Genomic DNA, 19,696 nt, shown 5'->3' on the forward strand with positions numbered 1-19,696 from the left:
TTATTTTGTGTTTATGTTTTTGCGACTCTTTTTGTTTTTTGTGACTGTGTGGAACCCAGTTCAGCTACTGATTGACTGAATGATTGTGTGACTGCAGTACATTGTTTATTGCTTTCATTTTATGGATCAATAGTCTCGTTAGGTAGTAAAATTCATGTTAAATTGCTGTTTTAGGGTTTGTTTTTAAAAGTCTGCACCAGATTAATCCATTTTGCATTACTTTCTAGGGGAAAGTGCGTTTTGGTTTTGGAACGGACTTCTGGAACGGGTTAAGTTTGAGAACCAAGGTACCACTGTACATGGAATTGGGGGTGCCCATCTCTGGCCCCATCTACGCTATCAAAACACTATGATACCACTTTTAGCAGACATGGCTTCCCACGAAGAATCTTGGGAAATGGAGTTCGTTAAGGCTGCTGAGAGTTGCTAAGAGACCCCCTGTTTCCCTCACAGAGGTACAGTTCCCAGAATTCCATGGGAAGAGGAGTTGATTGTTACACAGCTCTGAAATTTTTGAGGGGAATAGGGGTATCCTAGCAACTCTCAGCATCCTTAACAAACTCCATTTCCCAGGATTCTTTGGGGAAGCCATTGCTCTTTAAAGTGGTACCACAGTGCTTTTAATGCATAGTGCAGATGGGGCCTTTCTCTCAGGCAGCAAAAGGCCTTGAAGATGGCTCCGCAGTCAGGAAACATCCACAAATATTGAATAATATTTAAGGAGTGGGTGTCCCCTCCCCAACATCCCACACTTTAGTGTATTCATTCATTCATTGATTTTGCACGTTTAGACCACCTTTCATCCTGAAGGGTCTCAGAGCATTGAACGGTTCAGATGAAACCATGGCAATAGTCTCATTCACAGTAATCAGATCGTAAACACCCAACGGTATTTACATTCCTATTTTATTGCTTAAGGTAAAAAGAAAGAAAGAAAGAATTGCTAAAGGTCTTATTCTCTGGGCCTCAGTGGTTTACATTTCTGCTGTCTTTCCAAGAGGTAAGAATAAAATATTGTTGGCTTCCCATCTACCAAGTTTCAAGCGAGTCTACATTTCGGGACCTTCTGTTATAAGGACCGGTGGTGCCTTCTTCGTTTGTTTCCAAAAAAAAGTATAAAACACAAACAGGCACGCCTGCCAAAATACCCCAGATGCAAAAGCAGGGCATTTTAAAACAAGCAAGCCCACAAGGGAAGTCATGCTATGCTGGGAACCCAGGTCTGAGTAGTATTTGGCCAGGAGCCACTCATATTATAAATGCTTGTCCAACTCTCTTGGATAACTTCCGGCTGATGAAAGATGCTGCCTTTCTTTTCGAGAAGAATTTCACCTACTCCCTTGGCAGGAGGGAAGCCGGAGTCTATTGCTCTCACGCAGGCAGGGGCTCCTCCTCTAGCTATTAGAGCTCGGGAGCCCTTCCCCTCTGGCTTGTTCCTCTTCCTTTGCCAACAAAAGCCCTGCCGGTATGCAAACCCCCTTTGATCATTTCTGCCAGCCCGTATTACAAAGCAGCAAAACGTCAACAAAAGTCTCCCAAACCCCTGTTTCGGTTTGAAAGATCTCTGTCTCGGGCAGCTATTATTATTACGTTGTCATCATCGACTGCAGCTACTACCACAACTATTAATATTTAACACTGATAAAGCACCTGATTTATTTTTATTTTTTAAGCACTGTGGTATTAAAAGACAAGACAGCCCACAGGATCACTAAACAGAGGCAATGAAAAGGAATGAGGGTAGGGAGAGAGGAGAGCCAACATTAGCACAGCTGCTCCTTCATGGCCAAGTTGGTCTCCCCTTTCCCATGATATTTTGCTCTGGGGTGCAGTCTTGGCACCCTGGCTGATGGCAGAGGCCAGTGTGTGTCTCCCTGTAGTCCTGCCACCCTCTGATAACTGGCAGAGAGGCGGTTAATTTAAAAAATGTCGCCTCTACGCCTCTGGATTCAAATTCTCCCAACTTAGCAGCAGCAGAAGAAGAATAGTTTGGATTTGATATCCCACTTTGTCACTACCCGAAGGAGTCTCAAAGCAGCTAACATTCTCCTTTTCCCTTCCTCCCCCACAACAAACACTCTGTGAGGTGAGTGGGGCTGAGAGACTTCAGAGAAGTGTGACTAGCCCAAGGTCACCCAGCAGCTGCATGTGGAGGAGTGGAGATGCGAACCCGGTTCACCAGATTACTAATCTACCGCTCCTAACCACTACACCACACTGGCACCAGCACTGAACTATCTAATCCTAGGCTTGCTGTGACATCAGAGCAGGCAAGCCAATGGCACAGAGAGGCATTGCTTTTGCCTGCAAAGCCTCACTGTGGCCTCAGAGTATCCAGCAGCAGCCAAAGAAGTGGGGCGAAGAGAAACCAGCAAAGAACATTTTATGAAAGGACAAAAATACAGCCCGTCATGTTAACAGGGCTTCCCCAAAAGAGCTGGAAGGATCTTAAAGGCCATCTCGCCAGAACCTCCTACCCAAAAGACAAGACTCACAGATCAACCAATCTGGCATATCCAGGAAGTCCATTTCCAACTGAACTAGGAGAAGGGGTGTATGTGGAGAATGGAAGACAACAAAGTCCCAGGGTGAGTTATGAGCCTATCAAGCTAATTCCTGGCATCTGTGGACTACAAGGCACTAAAAATAAGAACAAGAGTCCTGCTAGATCAGACCAAAGGTTTATCTAGTCCAACATCCTGTTTCCCACAGTGGATAATCAGATACCTCTGGGAAGCCCAAGGGCAGGACTCCTCTGTTGTTGTTCCCCAGAGACTGCTATTCAGAGGCACGCTGCCATCCATCGTAGCCATCAAGATTTGCAATCAGACAAAGTCACAAGACAATTCGTAGGTCTTTCAGGCACTCTCATTTTGCCCCAGGGACTGAGGGGACTGAGGACAATGTCAACCCAAATCTAGTCCTTTGGCTGTCAAGAGACTTCGGTAACATGGATTGACTGTGCAACCTTACAATCAGCAGTTTTTTGAAGTTCATTTGTTCCATATTTTAAAGCGAACAACAGGTAAATAAGCAGGTTATGGAAGTGATTTATGTCCTGCATATTCTAGATTTTCTGTTTATATTTTTTGCACTGACATGGCAAAAAACTCTTCCAAGGAACAAAAAACAGGACTGTCCTGTAAGAAGAGAGTTGTCAGAGCACCCAGGAGAGCAGGGTCTGACGAAGTATACAGCTGCACACATGCTCAACAGCTAGAACATGCTATTCATCCGAGTTGAGAAGCACATTGCATTATTCCTTTGAGAGCACATGATGAGTCCAGCTTCCTATAGCCCAGTTTTCCATCTAGCCACCACCCCTCGGTATTGTCTGCATTGCCTCGCACCAGATGTCCAAGATCTCAGGTGAAGTCTTTTCCAGCCTGGCTACCAGAAATCATTTGGTGCTCTCCAACTATTGGTAATGGTGGCTGAGTCTAATTGGTGGTTGAAGCCCAACAGCATCTGGAAAGCCATAAATCCCATATCTCTGTTCTACATGCAAGGCATGAGCCCTGCTGAGCCCTTCTACTTCCTGTACCAAAGCATGATATTTCCACTAATCCAAAATCTCTATGGAATTAATTCATAGTACCCAAAATATTTTTTTTCATTAGAACGTAAGAGTTACCATGTCAAGGCATCTGAAGGACAGGGGGGAAAGATCCCTAAATTTATTTCTTAGAGGTTCAAGCAAGTTGAAATACTTTATTGTCACTTGTACAACTTGTATATAGTGAGATGACACAATTTATCACAGATAAATAAGATAAATAATTAGAAGTTATCGCAGATGCTTTGGGAGGTGAAGATCTTTCTAGGGTTAGCACTGGCCACCGTTTTTTTGTCCACAGACGTCATGTCTGAAACGTTCGCATTTGCAACATTTTCCAAGACTGACAGTTTTCCACCAAGATAGATTTACAGCAGGCTACGACTCGTAAGAATGCTTTGCTCAAAAGGTCACCCATGGGTTGAAGCAATACGCTCCGAGCCTCCTCTGGCATGGTCTAAATTCTAACCAAGTGCAAAGTTTGAAGGAAAACGTATGGCAAATCTGAGTCACCCGGCATCAAAGGATGACTAAGCCGGTCGCATTCACAACAACAAAACACAGATTAAGACCTTTGTAATCAAAGATACAGACAAGAACGCCAGCAATAATGGAACAACTTTCATATTGGCTGCACTTATTTCAGACATTGGAATGAATCAGCAATGGGGAAAATTACATGTGTCAGAAATAAACTGTAATAAAAAAAAAATTCCCCAGCGCAGATAAACTATAAACCAAGAGCACACATACTCCTCAAGCTAAGCATACTATACACGTATGATAACAAAGTGTTTGGGGATTCCGTAATGATAGTACTGAGTCAATTAGCAGGTACAGTCAACTCTATAAATGTTTGACCCAAGTAATGTCTCACAACAAATGTAACTGATCTGTAGAAAAGACAACCTGGGAAAAGAGACAATGCATGTGCTTTTGTAAACTAAGAAAACCTTTAATAAAAATTATTTTAAAAGCAAACAAACAAGGGGCACAGGAACACAGCTGTCTTACATGTAGTTAGTCCATTGTTCCACCTAGCTCAGTACTGTCTACACTGGCTGGCAGCAGCTTTCCAGGATTTCATGCACATTATCTCTCCCAGCCCCACCTGGAGATGACAGGGGTTGAACCCGGGGAACTTCTGCATGCAAAGCAAATACTCTGACATTGAGCTACACAGACATGCTCGGCTTTCAGGTATTCCACTTCAGGTGGCTGATCGATGGTCACCTCGGCATCAAATGATTGCCCTGTCCTCCAAAAAAAATCAGCATAGTAAACCACCCAACATTGTGCCAATATGGTGGCATCTAGTGTTGGTCTCGATTCTTTCATGCTCCAAGACACCAAAAGCCAAAACTTGTCCTCTCTTTGCTGGGCCACTGCCCATCCTAGTTCTTGCCATTGGCTTCTCACAAAGCTTGCCTTTTTGTTCTCAAGAATTTTCTTGCATGCTGCTCTGCTCCTTCCCATGTTTTCCTTGTTGATTTCAGAAGGTTTTCCCCGATAGATTCTAATAGCCCTTAGCAGATCTCTCTCTGCATCCTTGCATTGCCCATCAAACCAGCCTCTTTGATTTCTCTGTGTGCTGTTTGTAGCATTGGGCTTGGCTAAATAAGGTCTGGAGAGTGTGCTGATTTGTAGGAAATCCGAAACTGGGTTTGCTGAGATGTTTATGAGGCGATATGTAGGTGTATATATAAGTATATATAAGTCAGATATATAAGCTAGGTGGCCAAATGGCTCCTTCAACTGGCGTTACAGTCGCCAAAACAAAACACCCAGTAGCCATTTGGGAGCCAAGCAGCTTGAAAGTTGTGTTTTTCAATATGACTTTTTGGTTCCTGAAATTCGTTCTGGTTGCGGAGATAAAAAAAAAATCATGGATACATTTCTACAGGGTTCGTTGCTAATGCATAAAAACAGTCAAGATCCACAGATCCCCAGGCACACACCTCCAGATGGTGGAGACATCAGACGCCATCCTGGCACCTGGGCATATTCCTTTGGTCACAAGTGACCAATAAAAGGTAAAGGGACCCCTGACCATTAGGTCCAGTCGTGACCACCTCTGGGGTTGCGACGCTCATCTCGCTTTACTGGCTGAGGGAGCCGGCGTACAGCTTCCGGGTCATGTGGCCAGCATGACTAAGCCACTTCTGGCGAACCAGAGCAGCACACGAAATCGCCGTTTACCTTCCCGCCGGAGCAGTACCTATTTATCTACTTGCACTTTGATGTGCTTTCGAACTGCTAGGTTGGCAGGAGCAGGGACTGAGCAATGGGAGCTCACCCCGTTGTGGGGATTCGAACCGCCAACCTTCTGATCAGCAAGCCCTAGGCTCTGTGGTTTAACCCACAGCGCCACCCGCAACCAATAGCCAGGTTCAAAATGCACCTGGCAAATTTCAAATGCTGCTGATCCCCTATTATTATTTTCTGCACAAAAACTTTTCTCTTTATCTCCAGATAGATTTTTAAAAATATTTCAAATCCGTCAAAAAGAATCCATGTTATATATTGGCAGGTCTTGTTTAATAATGTAAAAATTAGTTGCGGGGAGAACTTTCTGCATAAACTTTTCACTAGTCATTAAAAAGAAAAAAGAAAAAAATTCTTGAAGAGCTCCCACATGATGGAATGCCTTTTGGAACGGGAGTCACGTTTCTCAAAGGACATTTATTTGCCGCAGCTCTCAAGTGGATTAGCAACAGTGCGATGGAATGACGGCCGATGGAAGTGGTCCATATCCCCAAAGGGCCGCAAGGGTCAGGCTAGAGCGCTGGGATACAGGTCTGGCATTCTGTTGGGGTTTAAATAGACAACACAAAAGCCAGCAGGACAGAAAAGTGACAGCTGAGAGACCAAGAATGTTTGCACAAAGTGGCTCAAGAAGCGATAGCTGGATTATGCTTCAGGGGAAAGGAATTAATGGATGGGGCTTTTTGGAAGGCAAAGTGGATTTACAACATTCATCCATCCTACTGGAAACGCCGAACAGAAGACAGCATCTTCTTAACTACATGACAAGGGAGAAAGGCTGTCCGGGTGGACAGAGAAGATATGTGGAGATCAAATTACAAAAGGGCAATTTGGTAAATGGAAGGCATTCATTTGTTTAGTCACCAGCAGCCTAATGCCAAGATGGGTTCAATACTACTGCACTTCACACAAGGCACAGCAACGGCTACACCATGCACTTAATTCAGTAGAAGTTAACATTTAAAGGCTACTGGACTCCGTACGAATATGGGAGGGAAGGGGAAGATTGCTGGAATGTGTGAGTAAAGGTGCAGATTGATAGTACATGATTTAGATGTTTCAGTTTGGCGATTCTTTGGTGTGGAAGAAGTCCAGGAAGCAAACTGAATGTTGCTGGTGTGTAACCAAATCTTTTTGTTTTCTTTTTTTGTTCAGAGACATGCTCAAACTTACTTATTGTAAGTTTAAGTTAAGTCTGCTGCAACTGGATTTCTTATGGACAGTGCCAATCCTGACTGTATGGGATTTGTGACCATTTGCCTTCAGTAGCAGTAAGGCTCTGCTGGATGAAACACAATTGCCTCTGGTCCATTTTGGGGGAATCCTGCAACGTGTTTATTCTGCTAACTATACACTGGAGTTCTCCTCTGGATCAATGTTGAGTAGAATTCCATGACACTGGAATTATTCTGAAATATGGGAAGTCAAGGTGGGAATCAACATGACTGACTTTTTAGGATTAGGCTAAAATCCTTTAAAATATTTCTTTTTTAAAAATGCAACGGCATGAAACCAGATTAATACTCCAGAAAAGGTAACACTCCAGAACAGGCAGTCAACCAGGCAGACTATATAAGGAACCAGGAAATCAAGATACGATTTGGCTAAAGCTAATTGCGCTTCCTGATGTGGTGTGATGAACCTTAAGAATAGTTGATTAAAAAAGAAATGTCTAATTATTACCACTCACTCTATCGGCTGTGCTGTGAGAGCATCAGACTGCCTCAGTGGGGGAGACAGGAAGCAGGGCTCATTTTACCAGCTTTGCTGGAAGCCCAGCTCCATCAGGCCCCATCTGCCCCTGAATGTGTGCCAGCTGGTCTTTATAGAAGCAACTGTTTAGAAAGCAGCGCCTGAGCTTGATTTTCATCTTCCTCTTCCCTCCCTGTCCCTCTTCCCTTGCGTGCCATGCTTTCCTTTTTCTTCTTCTGAAGACTGTAAGCCTGTAGGCAGTGGGTGTCTTGTGAAAAGCAGGGTACAGTTGCTCTTAAAAAAGTAATTTTGTTGGATGCTAACATTGGCAAAGGACTGGAACAGAGCAAGGTATGGAATGGACAGCTGCGATTTTGACTGCTACACAGAAAAGGCCAATCAGAACATCACCACCAGCGGAACGGCGTGACATCAACATGGAGCCACCATGACAGCAATAATAATAATAATAATAATTTTAAAGCATTCACAAATGGGGCATTAAATAAGGAATGCAAAGAACTATTCTTCCCCCTCCACTAGTTCCAGCTGCATGACCTGGCCCATTCACCATGCATGTACCATCTGAGATGAATATTATGATACTGGAGCAATACAATCCAGCTTTCTAGGGCAGTTGATCCTGCTCATTTGGCAGCATTCTCCAGCAACCAGCCTACGGAGGAGAGGCTAGCACCATGTCCCTGGCTCAAGACAGGCAGTGCATTTGACTTCCCAATGCTCTCGTCAGTCTCTTGGCCTCTGCTGTTCTTGCATCCTACACAGTGACCTCTCCACTAACTGGATAAACTTGCAGTCAGAGGGGGCTTATTAGGGAAGGCGCGATGATCTCACCATCTTGTCAATAAAGCACGGGTGAGAAATGGAGGTCTTTTTCAGTGTCAACCCCAAAAGGGGGCCTTTTACATAAGCTTGACATCATGGAAGCAGAACAAGGGAGCCTCTCAACTCCGTTCTGGGAATAAGCAAAACAGATCCTATCCTCCAGCCCTCGCCACCTTCCGTGTGACCCCCAAAGAGGATCTTCTGGATTATGATACACTCAAGCCATTCATCTCCGCAACATGGGAATTCCCAAGAGCTTGAGAAACAATTAATTATATCAAAGAGAGAAAGAGAGTACATCTGACGCAGGAGGAAATAAATATGGATTTTCTTGTTTGGAGACTACTGGTGTGGTGTGGTGGGGGTCAGGCAGCCCTCCTCTACAAAGAACACACTGCTCCGAAGCGACTCCTCGTTTTTAATTAACGTTTTGAAGGGGGAGGATTTTCTCAAGACCTCTGGAGCACAACATTTAAAAAACAGTGGGCATGGGTCACAACGTGATGTCACTTGTTAATCTAAGCGGCTAACACCAGCAGATAAGAATTATCCAGTTTCTCAAGAGCAGCGATGATTCAAATCCAAAGAACTGTACAAACAAAAGGGGGCTTTAAAAGATTTTACAGGCAACTCCCCGTGCGGTGTGTTCGAGTCATGGGCGACCACGCACATGCGCACTGCCACAAAATAAATCAAACCCTGAAGTGGCCCGCAAACAGTGTGAAAACAGCTTCAAGCAATCCCATGAGCCTTTTCCATTGCAATCCCACGAGCCTTTGCACCAACCTTTGAGGTCTGTGGAGGGTTGGAGGAAGTCTAGTAAGTGCTGATGGTTTTTGAAAGGGTTTTTCCAAGGTGTGTTTCCAGAGCTGGACATCAGTGTCCGGACTGAACGATGTGGGTTCCAGACACTCCTTCAGGTACAAAGGGCTGAAGCCATTTAGGGTTTTAAAGGACAGCACCAGCACTTTGAATTGTGCTTGGAAACATACAAAGAGCCAATGTAGACCTTTTAGGACCAGCTTTTTGCATGTTTCCCTTTTTCTACTGTTGGGGAAATTCATGCTCTGCCATCATGAGCCAGAGCAAGTTGTGTATTAATGCTGACCCATGCGTCAGGTAACAAATGCTCACCTATGACTAACCGGGAAGATGCTTCGAAGCAAAGCTGCTATTGCTTCCCAGAACCACATGATTTCCCAGGACCCAGGAAATTCTTGGCTATAGCACTCGAGTGATCTGGTTCTAAATGCCTGCGTTTCCGTTCTCAAGCCCAGGGGTCACCAACCTTTTTGGCCCAATGGGCACATTTCAATTTTTGAGAGCGTGCTGCGGGTGACAGTCAAAAATTAGTGCAAAATAATTGATGGGTGTGGCAGAACACAAACCTTACCATGGGAAGTGAGCTTTGGCCTGCTGGTCCTGATCGTGGAGACCACACTTTATTGACTACACACACACACACCAGGGCTGGATTTAGGTTTAATGAGGCCGTAAGCTACTGAAGGTAATGGGGCCCTTTATATGTCCAGCTGTCCTTTGTCAACAACAAATTGTCACTGTTTTTTGTGTTGAATATATGCTATGTGGTAATTTATGGATCTAATTACATTATAGGAACCAACACAACACAAAATACTGTTGCTGTGTGTAGGTTTTATTTTATTTGTTTTTGATCTTATATTTTGGAAATGTACATCCAATTTTTTTCCTTTAAATGTTTTTGCAGCCCCCAAGAGAGTGGGGCCCTAAGCTACAGCTTGTTTAGTTTATATGTAAATTTGGCACTGACACACACACACACACACAGAGAGAGAGAGAGAGAGAGAGAGAGAGAGAAAGAAAGAGAGACAGACAGACAGACAGACAGACAGACATGGATGCTGTCTAATAGCAACAGGGAGCATTCCTCAGTACCTGGAAAAATATACAAGGTGGCTGCAACACACTCTCCTTTCACAGAAATTGCTTTGAAGGCACCGGCACAATTCACCCCATAACTTTCTTTCTAGGACAGCTAGAGACTTACTTTTTAAGAGAAGAAAGAAAACTCAAGAGTCCAGGGCACCAGTGAAACTTTCCCAAGCATCATGGCACCCACTGACTCCTAGCTGGCGCCCCCTGCTCTAAGCATTTTCGTGGCACACTGCAACTTCAGCAAGCACCTCCGGCCTCCCCCACCCCGAGCAACTGCCCCCAAATGCCTCAAGGAGGCCCAAGTTAAATGATGCTCAGAGCTAACCAGTCAACTCTGGCAAGTCAAAACCGCTTCCAGGCTTATCTGCAGTGCAGAGTTACCTTTGAGGACCCCAATCATCTCTCCGCATCAGAAGGAGCAACGCAATCTCCATCCACCATAAATACTGCAGCAGCAGGCAGCTCATGTTTGCTAAACAGCTGTGTTTGTTCTTGAGGCTGCAGGTTAATTAGATTTGTCTCCGATCCTCCTTTGCTTTTAAAATTAATGTTTGCCAAGTGTATTGAGGAGCCATATATATGTATTTAAGGACTCACTTGAAAATAGAATTGGTTCCGGGAAGCCTGATGAAGCTTGCGTGCGGCAACAACATCTGAATATCAAAACTGCACTGCGCCCTTTCCCAAAGTGAATTGTTTTCAATTTAAGATTAGCACAAGTGGGCGAGAGAGAATCGCAGAATTGCTGAGTTGGAAGATGCATTTGGATCGATGTGGTGCTGTGCTACCTTAGTTGCAAAGTAGCGTTGCTTTCTCCCAGACACACCTGCCCAGGTATTTCGAATCTTCTCCAGAAGCCCTTCTATAGGTTCTTCCACTTACTTAACTGCCAGCGCTGCTTATCAACACAAGTTATAGGACAGGACAGGATAGGGTCTCCTGAGTACAACCCCCCCCCCCAGCCTATGGAATTTTGTCCTGCAGGAGATGCATATGGCCTCTTCAGCAGAGGTGAGTAAATACATATCTTTTCACCTTAGACTTTCAGAGTGAAATGAAGATTTAGGACAGGGTTATTAAGAGGACCACGGAAGTATTTATATGACGAATGAACAACAACAAATTTGGATTGTTACTTTTGAATGTTTAGCTGATTGCTTGCTTCATCTGGAATTTCAATTATAATAATAATAATATTTTATTTATATCCCGCCCTCCCCAGCCGAAGACAGGCTCAGAGCGGCTAAGAACAGTAGTTTTCATATAATCCCAATCAATTAATTAAAATACATATTAATGTTATGGTTTTAATAGATTGATTTGCTTTGTTTTGGTGTTTTTAATCGCAAATTGTATTTGGGTGGGGGGTTCTTTTAATGGAAATCGCCCAAAGAACTTATACAAATGTAATAAAGCAAGCAGAAGATAAAAGAAAGTAATCAGACGATAGCAATCTCCAGGCTATTACGAAAGGAAACCCAAGTATGTGTGGGCAGGTGAGATAGCTATATTTTATGAGCTATTAACCAGGGAAGTTCAATTACAGATGTCTCCAGCTAAAAAAAATGATCTCGGGGAGCAAGTGCCCAGGACCATGGACAGCTGCTGCTGCTGCTAGCCAGAGGTTCAGATGCTCCTGTAGATGGACCAGTGGGGTGACTCCGTATAAGGCAGTCCACACTTCTAATGAGACAACACAGCAACCCGGTCTCCTTCCTGACATAATGGCTTTCTATGTACAGGGAACATTATTGTGCGGAGGTGCATTCTATCATATTGAAATCTTGGCACCCATTTTAAATAAAGGAGTTATCAGTGCCAGCTGAAAAGCCTACCTATTTGCACAGCAAAAAAAGACAAACAACCCAGGCAGGCAATATCTTATCAATTACTACAATAACATTTGCTCCAACGAAATTTTATCTTGATATTTTTACAGGAGCTTTCCGTGTTAAAAAACTTCCTTCCCCATTGATAAAGCTCTTTCACAGGAACTTACTACTGTACGAAATTTGCTTCTCTGATATATAATACAGATTACCGGGACTTATCTATTTCGCATTATTCATTTCTTCAGCTATACGTCTGCACAAAACATATACATAATAGCTCCCATCAATGACCAGTTTTCCTCATTCATAAACCCAAAGAGCCTAGACTTGTTGCTGACCCAATGAGGTGCACTAACTATACATGTGCTGATACTTAAAATGTGCAGATTAGATTAATAAAGTTGATACAAACCTCTTCCTATTCTCTTTCATACAAAACAACACCGGTATTCAAAATATATTTGAATGAATACTTTCTTTGCATAGCTTTTATCTATTTGCCCAGGTCTTGGGAGGAGTCTCCTGAATTTGTTGTTTATGTATTTTACTTTTCATGGAATCATAGAATTGTGAAGTTGGAAGGGGTGTGTGTGTGTGTGTGTGTGTGTGTGTTGCAGATGCATTGGCAAATGGGTGCTGCTGATTTGAACCAGCATACAGTTAACAGGGGGACCAAGCCCAACCTAACAAACAAATACCACTCCTTTTCCAAAATGTCTGTTTGATAGATTGTGGCAAGCAGAAAAAATGGATTTCGCCTAATGAGTAAATGTGGAATCAAGCCATAAGGAATCTCAAATCCCAGGAGATGAGAATATATGAAACACATTTCCCTCCCACCAGCAGATCAAAAGCACTGTATTTCCACAAATAAAAGCCCAATTTAGCCTACATAATATTTAATTAAGGAAACATGACTGTACAAGGATTTTTACATTCAAAATGTCCCCTGAGTCATTTTATCATTTAAAATCAAGAACAAAGCTGTGGGAGTTTGTGGGAAAGGCATAATCAGGCCTGTTTGCTTGTTAATGCTATTTAGCATTCCTACACATTTGGGGTCATAACTGACCCCAGAGGGGGATAAAACAAAAGAAAAAATTATTTTATTTTTTAAACAAAACACCACCCCTAATCTGCGCCACTTCATTCTTTACATACTTCCTTGCAAAAAGGCAAAGGATTGTTTAGTGTGTTCCAGGCCACACTCGCAGTGTGAGCATGGATGTTTTAATTTTCAGGGTTTCTCTAAAAGGTAGTAACTTCGGGTGGAACACAATGTTTGAATGCAAAATGTCCTCAGGAAGAGCTTGGAGAGCCTTGTTTGAAAACCTGGAGAACCACTAAGCCAGAAAGGCAAAGGGCCTGATGACTAAGGGCTTGTTTACACTGACACTTGTCCTGTGTCTAGAAAACTGGGTCCGAAAGGTTTTTTTTGTTTCTCCCACTGCTTTCTCTAGGAAAACCCACTGTATTGGAACCAATGTCCATCAGACAGAAAAACCAATTGATGTTTACTCCAATTCAGCGGTAAGCAGTGTATTTTCCTGGGGGGAAATGGCAGGACAAACCAAATTGTTGGAAGGGACCACAAGGGCCATCCAGATTAAGATTCTGATGCTCTACTGACTGAGCTATCCCAACTCAAATGTGGATGAGCCCTCAGCATAAAGCAGCATCATAGGTTGTAAACAGCTAAATGGGCCAGTTTGCTCTTGCTTATAATGGGAGAGAAACAAAAGCATTGCACACCGAAAGTCACTACACTCAGAGCTTGTCCACACTTCGTTTGTCCCCCACTTAGGAAGCATGGGCTCGAGTGGCTTTCTGCTCGTTCCGTACTTTCTAGGCATGTTTCTAAGTGGCTTTCCATTTGCTCCACCACTTTACCCTGGAAATCCCACTCTTTTAACACTGAATCGGAGCAAATCTCTAGTGGAAGTGTGCAAGAGCCCCCATTTATCACCACAACAGCTAATTCACTTAGCTATTCTTTAAAGTGTTTACCATCAGCACTGCTTGCAGTGCACTTCCAGGAAGAATAATAAAGTTTAACTAAAAGGAAGCTTCCCCCAATTTAGGTGTCATCCAGTCATTTAGTACCACTACTGGCCATACCAACAAAGGGTGATGAGACTTGCAGTCTGAAATCAGCTGCAAGTACAGTAGCACCTTGGTTCTCAAACGCCTTGGTACTCAAACATCTTGGCTCCCGAACACCGCAAACCCGGAAGTGAGTGTTTCAGTTTGCAAATGTTTTTTGGAAGCTGAACGTCCAACGCGGCTTCCCATTGAGTGCAGAAAGTTCCTGCAGCCAATTGGAAGCCATGCCTTGGTTTTCCAACATTTTCGGAAGTTGAACGGACTTCCGGAACGGATTACAGTGGTACCTCGGGTTACATACGCTTCAGGTTACAGACTCCGCTAACCCAGAAACAGTGCTTCAGGTTAAGAACTTTGCTTCAGGATGAGAACAGAAATCGTGCTCTAGTGGTGCAGCGGCAGCGGGAGGCCCCATAAGCGGGAGGCCTCCAGTATACCTGAAGAAGCGTCTCCACCCCCATTGTTCTACCCGGACACTGAGGTCCAGCACCGAGGGTCTTCTGGCGGTTCCCTCACTGCGAGAAGCCAAATTACAGGGAACCAGGCAGAGGGCCTTCTCGGTAGTGGCGCCCTCCCTGTGGAACGCCCTCCCACCAGATGTCAAAGAGAACAACAACTACCAGACTTTTAGAAGACATCTGAAGGCAGCCCTGTTTAGGGAAGCTTTTAATGTTTGATGTATCACAGTATTTTAATATTCTTTTGGAAGCCGCCCAGAGTGGCTGGGGAAACCCAGCCAGATGGGCGGGGTATAAAGAATAAATTATTATTATTATTATTATTATTATTATTATTATTATTATTATTAGCTAAAATGGTGCTTCAGGTTAAGAACAGTTTCAGGTTAATACGGACCTCCAGAACGAATTAAGTACTTAACCCGAGGTACCACTGTACGTTCAAGAACCAAGGTACAACTGTACCCAGGATAAGAAAGGCTGAGCAAAGGTGTAACCAAGTGAGAGCCAATAGGAATTCACACTGAGGGATGATGATGATGATTTTAAAAAAATATTATTCAATTTGTATACTGCCCTATACAGGCAGGTCTCGGGGGAGCGGGTTCATGGGATAAAATCACAGAATACATAACCAAAATCAAAACAGAAACAACCGAATAACCTCCCTTGTCTGCCAAGGCAAGAAAAATGAAAACAACAGAATCCGAACAAAATGCTAAACCACCTCTTCCCTCAAAATACCCACCCACCCACACCCGCTGCACCTGTGTTCCATTTCTCCTCACCTTGACGCTTCTGTGGTGTATCCGTGACGGCTGGCATTTCACACTGCTGGTGTTGCAACAGCCCGTGCAACGCTTCACCTCCACGCACGGCGGCCATATCAGAAAGTTAGCAGACGTCGGGTCGATCTGACTCCGAGGTATCTCGTATATAACGGTTCGCGTTTTGCAGACGGCAGGAATGGCTTCCTCTGCAGAGGGGGAAATGGTGTACCCAGATAAGCGATGGCCTCTGCTTTGAAACAAGCCTGCTAGCTGTGTGCCGGACCCCCTGTCTGCGTGTGGCAATGCTAGGGGAAAACCCTCTCTCTGCTCTTGCAATATATAATAAACAAGAACCGTTGCAAGCATATTGGGATGTCCTTGCATTCTTCACCCATAAGGGCATTCAGGACATCATGAACGAAAGGATATACTGGCACACTGTACAGATAGCATGCAAGAATATCCTCTAACCAAGGAGATCTCTCCAAAGTCCACCATGGGACTCTAGGGAGTCTATTCTTCTTGTCCTGTGTGAGATATAAATGATTGTCACCGTATTTCTGCCTTCTGATCACACCTGAAATAACACACCAGCCTAGCTGAGATGAAGCTCTGCGTTTTGGCTTAAAGGGGGGGGGGGTATTTCAAATAAATAAATAAGCAAGCAGCACACAGTCCACAATGACTAAGGAACAATAAATGCAAAAATAAAAAGCAAAAGCAGTGCAGCTTTCAGTGGGCACTCCTAGGAAGCAATCTAGGTCTACCTGATAGCAAAACAGGCTCCAGACGACAGCAATTCTGCTCTGTTTTAAAAGCAGCCTTCTGTTCAGATAGTTCAGATATTATATTTGATCTGGCAGAGGGTATCTTCAGAGCAAGCAGGTTGTAACAATGCACGTTCATAAAACACCGCTGTTTAAGGTCAATTAGTACCCATTTAATTCCAACACCCTTGCTTCTGCCAGAACATTACTATTAAGAGCACTGTTTATTAGGGTGAAGATTGATGTAATATTTTAAAATAAATTGCAGCGACTTCCTCCCAGCTCCGCAGTTTGTATGATACATTTTGTTAAGTTAAAGGCTGTGTATGATACATTTTGTTAAGTTGAAGGCTGCGTTGGGCATTAGCTTAGACCTTAGGCTTTCCATTATTTAATTAACTCTTCCCAATGTGATCTCAGGGTTGCACCAGTCTGTGGCCGGCGCCTCACCTGAAAACAACTGAAAGGAACAGACACTGCACTGCATTTCCAAACTCACATTTCCACATGAGCATCCTGCAGCAAAAGAAATAATTTTCTGGATGAGCTACCCCACTAGAAGTTGACTGACTTGTGCAAAAGAGCAGAAAATAATAATTAAAAAGTGTATTGGGGGTGGGGGTGTCCTCCTTGGGTTTATAACAGGCACGGGCAAACTCGGCCCTCCAGATGTTTTGGGACTACAACTCCCATCATCCCTAGCTAACAGGACCAGTGGTCAGGGATGATGGGAATTGTAGTCTCAAAACATCTGGAGGGCCGAGTTTGCCTATGCCTGGTTTATAAGGTCATTTTTCTTTCTGCCCTTAAAAAAAGACTCATTTTTCAGGACCAGTCCTTCCATCCCAGCCTCGTGGCATATTTTTTAAAAAATATAGGTTTGGTTTTCCCATTCCTTACCAACACTTCTTTTTCTGCGAATAGGTCTGGGACGATTTTCTTGCCCGTGTTTGACAGAGTGAATGCTGTGCGGTATCAAGTTTGTCTCTGACGGATCATCATATCCTAAAAACAACACAACCAAACAGTCAGCCCTGTTTGTTATTATATATTTGGTTATTATTTATTTATTTAAAAGAACCTACTTCATTTGAATATATATTTTTCCAATTACAAAGGAGCAATACATTAACCAACATTAGATTAAGCCTTCATTAAGTCTCTTACACACATCCACTTTAAAAGAGCCATTCTATGCCAGAAACAAGAACCACTTTCCTAGGAAAACATCCTTGAAATTATTTGTTTTATATACATCATTTATACCTCTCCCTTCCAGCTCTACCGTTCGGGAAGTGGCTTAGCGGCAATAAACGCCATTATGTAAAAAAAAAAAAAAAAAATCTAACACATACCTTTCCAAGAAATATCAGGAAACCTATTTTATGTCTACAGGCAAGAAACAGATTATTTGCAAAGTACTTGGGAGTCAAATTCCAAACTAAGGGAAGCAAAATTAACTGCTCTAACCACAAAACTTCAGGATGCAATTCAGGCCTGGAGGCCAGAGATTATTTCCATAATGAATAAACTCTCAAGCTCCAATCAGAATCACCTTTTTTTTCTTTCTAGAATGGCTGAATATTGGGCACTGTATCTGTTTTGCTACGAGAAGGATTCATACTCACCTGTAGTATGCCAAGTTGCATTAAAAACAATAAAAATTAAAACATAAAAGTCAAAAATGACAACCTGAAAACATAAACAAGACCACAGGGCAAGCAATTTTGTGCGGGCTCAAGTACCCTATGAAACAGTCATATCTTAACCGGCTACCACTGAAAAGGTGCTACACTGGAAAGAAGCACTTATTATTAATAATAATAATTTTTACTATTATTTATTAAATTTGCATACCATCCTTCACCCACAGATCTCAGGGAGGTACGCGGCATAAAAATACAATATAAAAACACAAAATGCAGAATAAAAACAAAGCAATAACCCTCCTTCTCACAACCACATTTTGAATAAAATAAGATATTAATCAGCCAAAGGCCTGGTTGAAGAGGAACCTTTTCACCTGCCATCTAAAGGTTTATAAGGAAGGCACCAGGCAGGCCTCCCTGGGGCGAGCATTCCACTAGCAACGGAAGGAAAGGCCTGGGCCATATGTCACACTAAGACAAGCCTTGGCTTGGCGCAAATGCGCCAGCTTCCAGAAATGTGCTTGCAGCTGCTTTGATCCTCCCCAGGTCATCTTTGCTGCCGTGCCTACCTATTTCCTGTTTTTCAGTTTGCGGTTAGTCTGGAGAGACCTAAACCACGAGCCTGGATTCCTACAGCGTGCAATGCCAAACCTTATTCCTAGCAGACCAGCGAGCAGCAAAGCATTTGCAAAGGGCTCTCCAGGAACCTATGCTCTGGCTCACCGTAGCAGAGCATCACTCCTTTGCTTTCCTTGTCCCATGAGACTAGGGCCCTGCAGGATTTAACCTCCTTCCATCGGGCCTGTAAGACAGAGCTATTCCGCCTGGCCTTTCATTCAGCTTGATCTTTTATTTCCCTTCTCTTCCCTCCTGCTCCCCTTTTATGAAGATCCACTCTAAGACCCCACAGCTAATTCTCCCCTGGTCTCCTCGCTGGCCCAAGTAGGACCAATTCAGCCAGCTAGCCCTGGGGATCATACAATCATAGAATCATAGAGTTGGAAGAGACCACAAGGGCCATCGAGTCCAACCCCCTGCCAAGCAGGAAACACCATCAGAGCACTCCTGACATATGGTTGTCAAGCCTCTGCTTAAAGACCTCCAAAGTAGGAGACTCCACCACACTCCTTGGCAGCAAATTCCACTGTCGAACAGCTCTTACTGTCAGGAAGTTCTTCCTAATGTTTAGGTGGAATCTTCTTTCTTGTAGTTTGGCTCCATTGCTCCGTGTCCGCTTCTCTGGAGCAGCAGAAAACAACCTTTCTCCCTCCTCTATGTGACATCCTTTTATATATTTGAACATGGCTATCATATCACCCCTTAACCTCCTCTTCTCCAGGCTAAACATGCCCAGCTCCCTTAGCCGTTCCTCATAAGGCATCGTTTCCAGGCCTTTGACCATTTTGGTTGCCCTCCTCTGGACACGTTCCAGTTTGTCAGTGTCCTTCTTGAATTGTGGTGCCCAGAACTGGACACAGTACTCCAGGTGAGGTCTGACCAGAGCAGAATACAGTGGCACTATTACTTCCCTTGATCTAAATGCTATACTCCTATTGATGAGGCCCAGAATTGCATTGGCTTTTTTAGCTGCCGCGTCACACTGTTGGCTCATGTCAAGTTTGTGGTCAACCAAGACTCCTAGATCCTTTTCACATGTACTGCTCTCAAGCCAGGTGTCACCCATCTTGTATTTGTGCCTCTCATTTTTTTTGCTCAAGTGCAATACTTTACATTTCTCCCTGTTAAAATTCATCTTGTTTGTTTTGGCCCAGTTTTCTAATCTGTCAAGGTCGTTTTGAAGTGTGATCCTGTCTTCTGGGGTGTTAGCCACCCCTCCTAGT

The 19,696-nt window shown here is 43.6% G+C and overlaps 2 protein-coding genes across 5 annotated transcripts in view; both read right to left on the minus strand.

Annotated features, from left to right (window-relative positions):
* Positions 1–19,696, minus strand: part of PRKAR1B (protein kinase cAMP-dependent type I regulatory subunit beta) — a 539,030-nt gene that overhangs the window by 325,840 nt on the left and 193,494 nt on the right. The gene's annotated exons all lie outside the window — the stretch shown is intronic.
* Positions 1–19,696, minus strand: part of PDGFA (platelet derived growth factor subunit A) — a 63,629-nt gene that overhangs the window by 6,584 nt on the left and 37,349 nt on the right. For 2 of the 3 annotated variants that reach the window (XM_083474563.1, XM_083474562.1), the window contains exons 3-4: positions 17,107–17,211; positions 15,458–15,645 (exon numbers count right to left, since the gene is read on the minus strand). In XM_083474563.1, coding sequence (XP_083330689.1) covers positions 15,458–15,645; positions 17,107–17,211 — 293 coding nt within the window. Of the gene's footprint in view, positions 1–28; positions 14,474–15,103; positions 15,646–17,106; positions 17,212–19,696 lie in introns of those variants that run through there. The other variant, XR_014518927.1, reaches the window with a different exon arrangement.

Source organism: Podarcis liolepis, assembly GCF_965112155.1.
Source record: "Podarcis liolepis genome assembly, chromosome: 14".
In the NCBI taxonomy this organism is placed as follows: domain Eukaryota; kingdom Metazoa; phylum Chordata; class Lepidosauria; order Squamata; family Lacertidae; genus Podarcis; species Podarcis liolepis.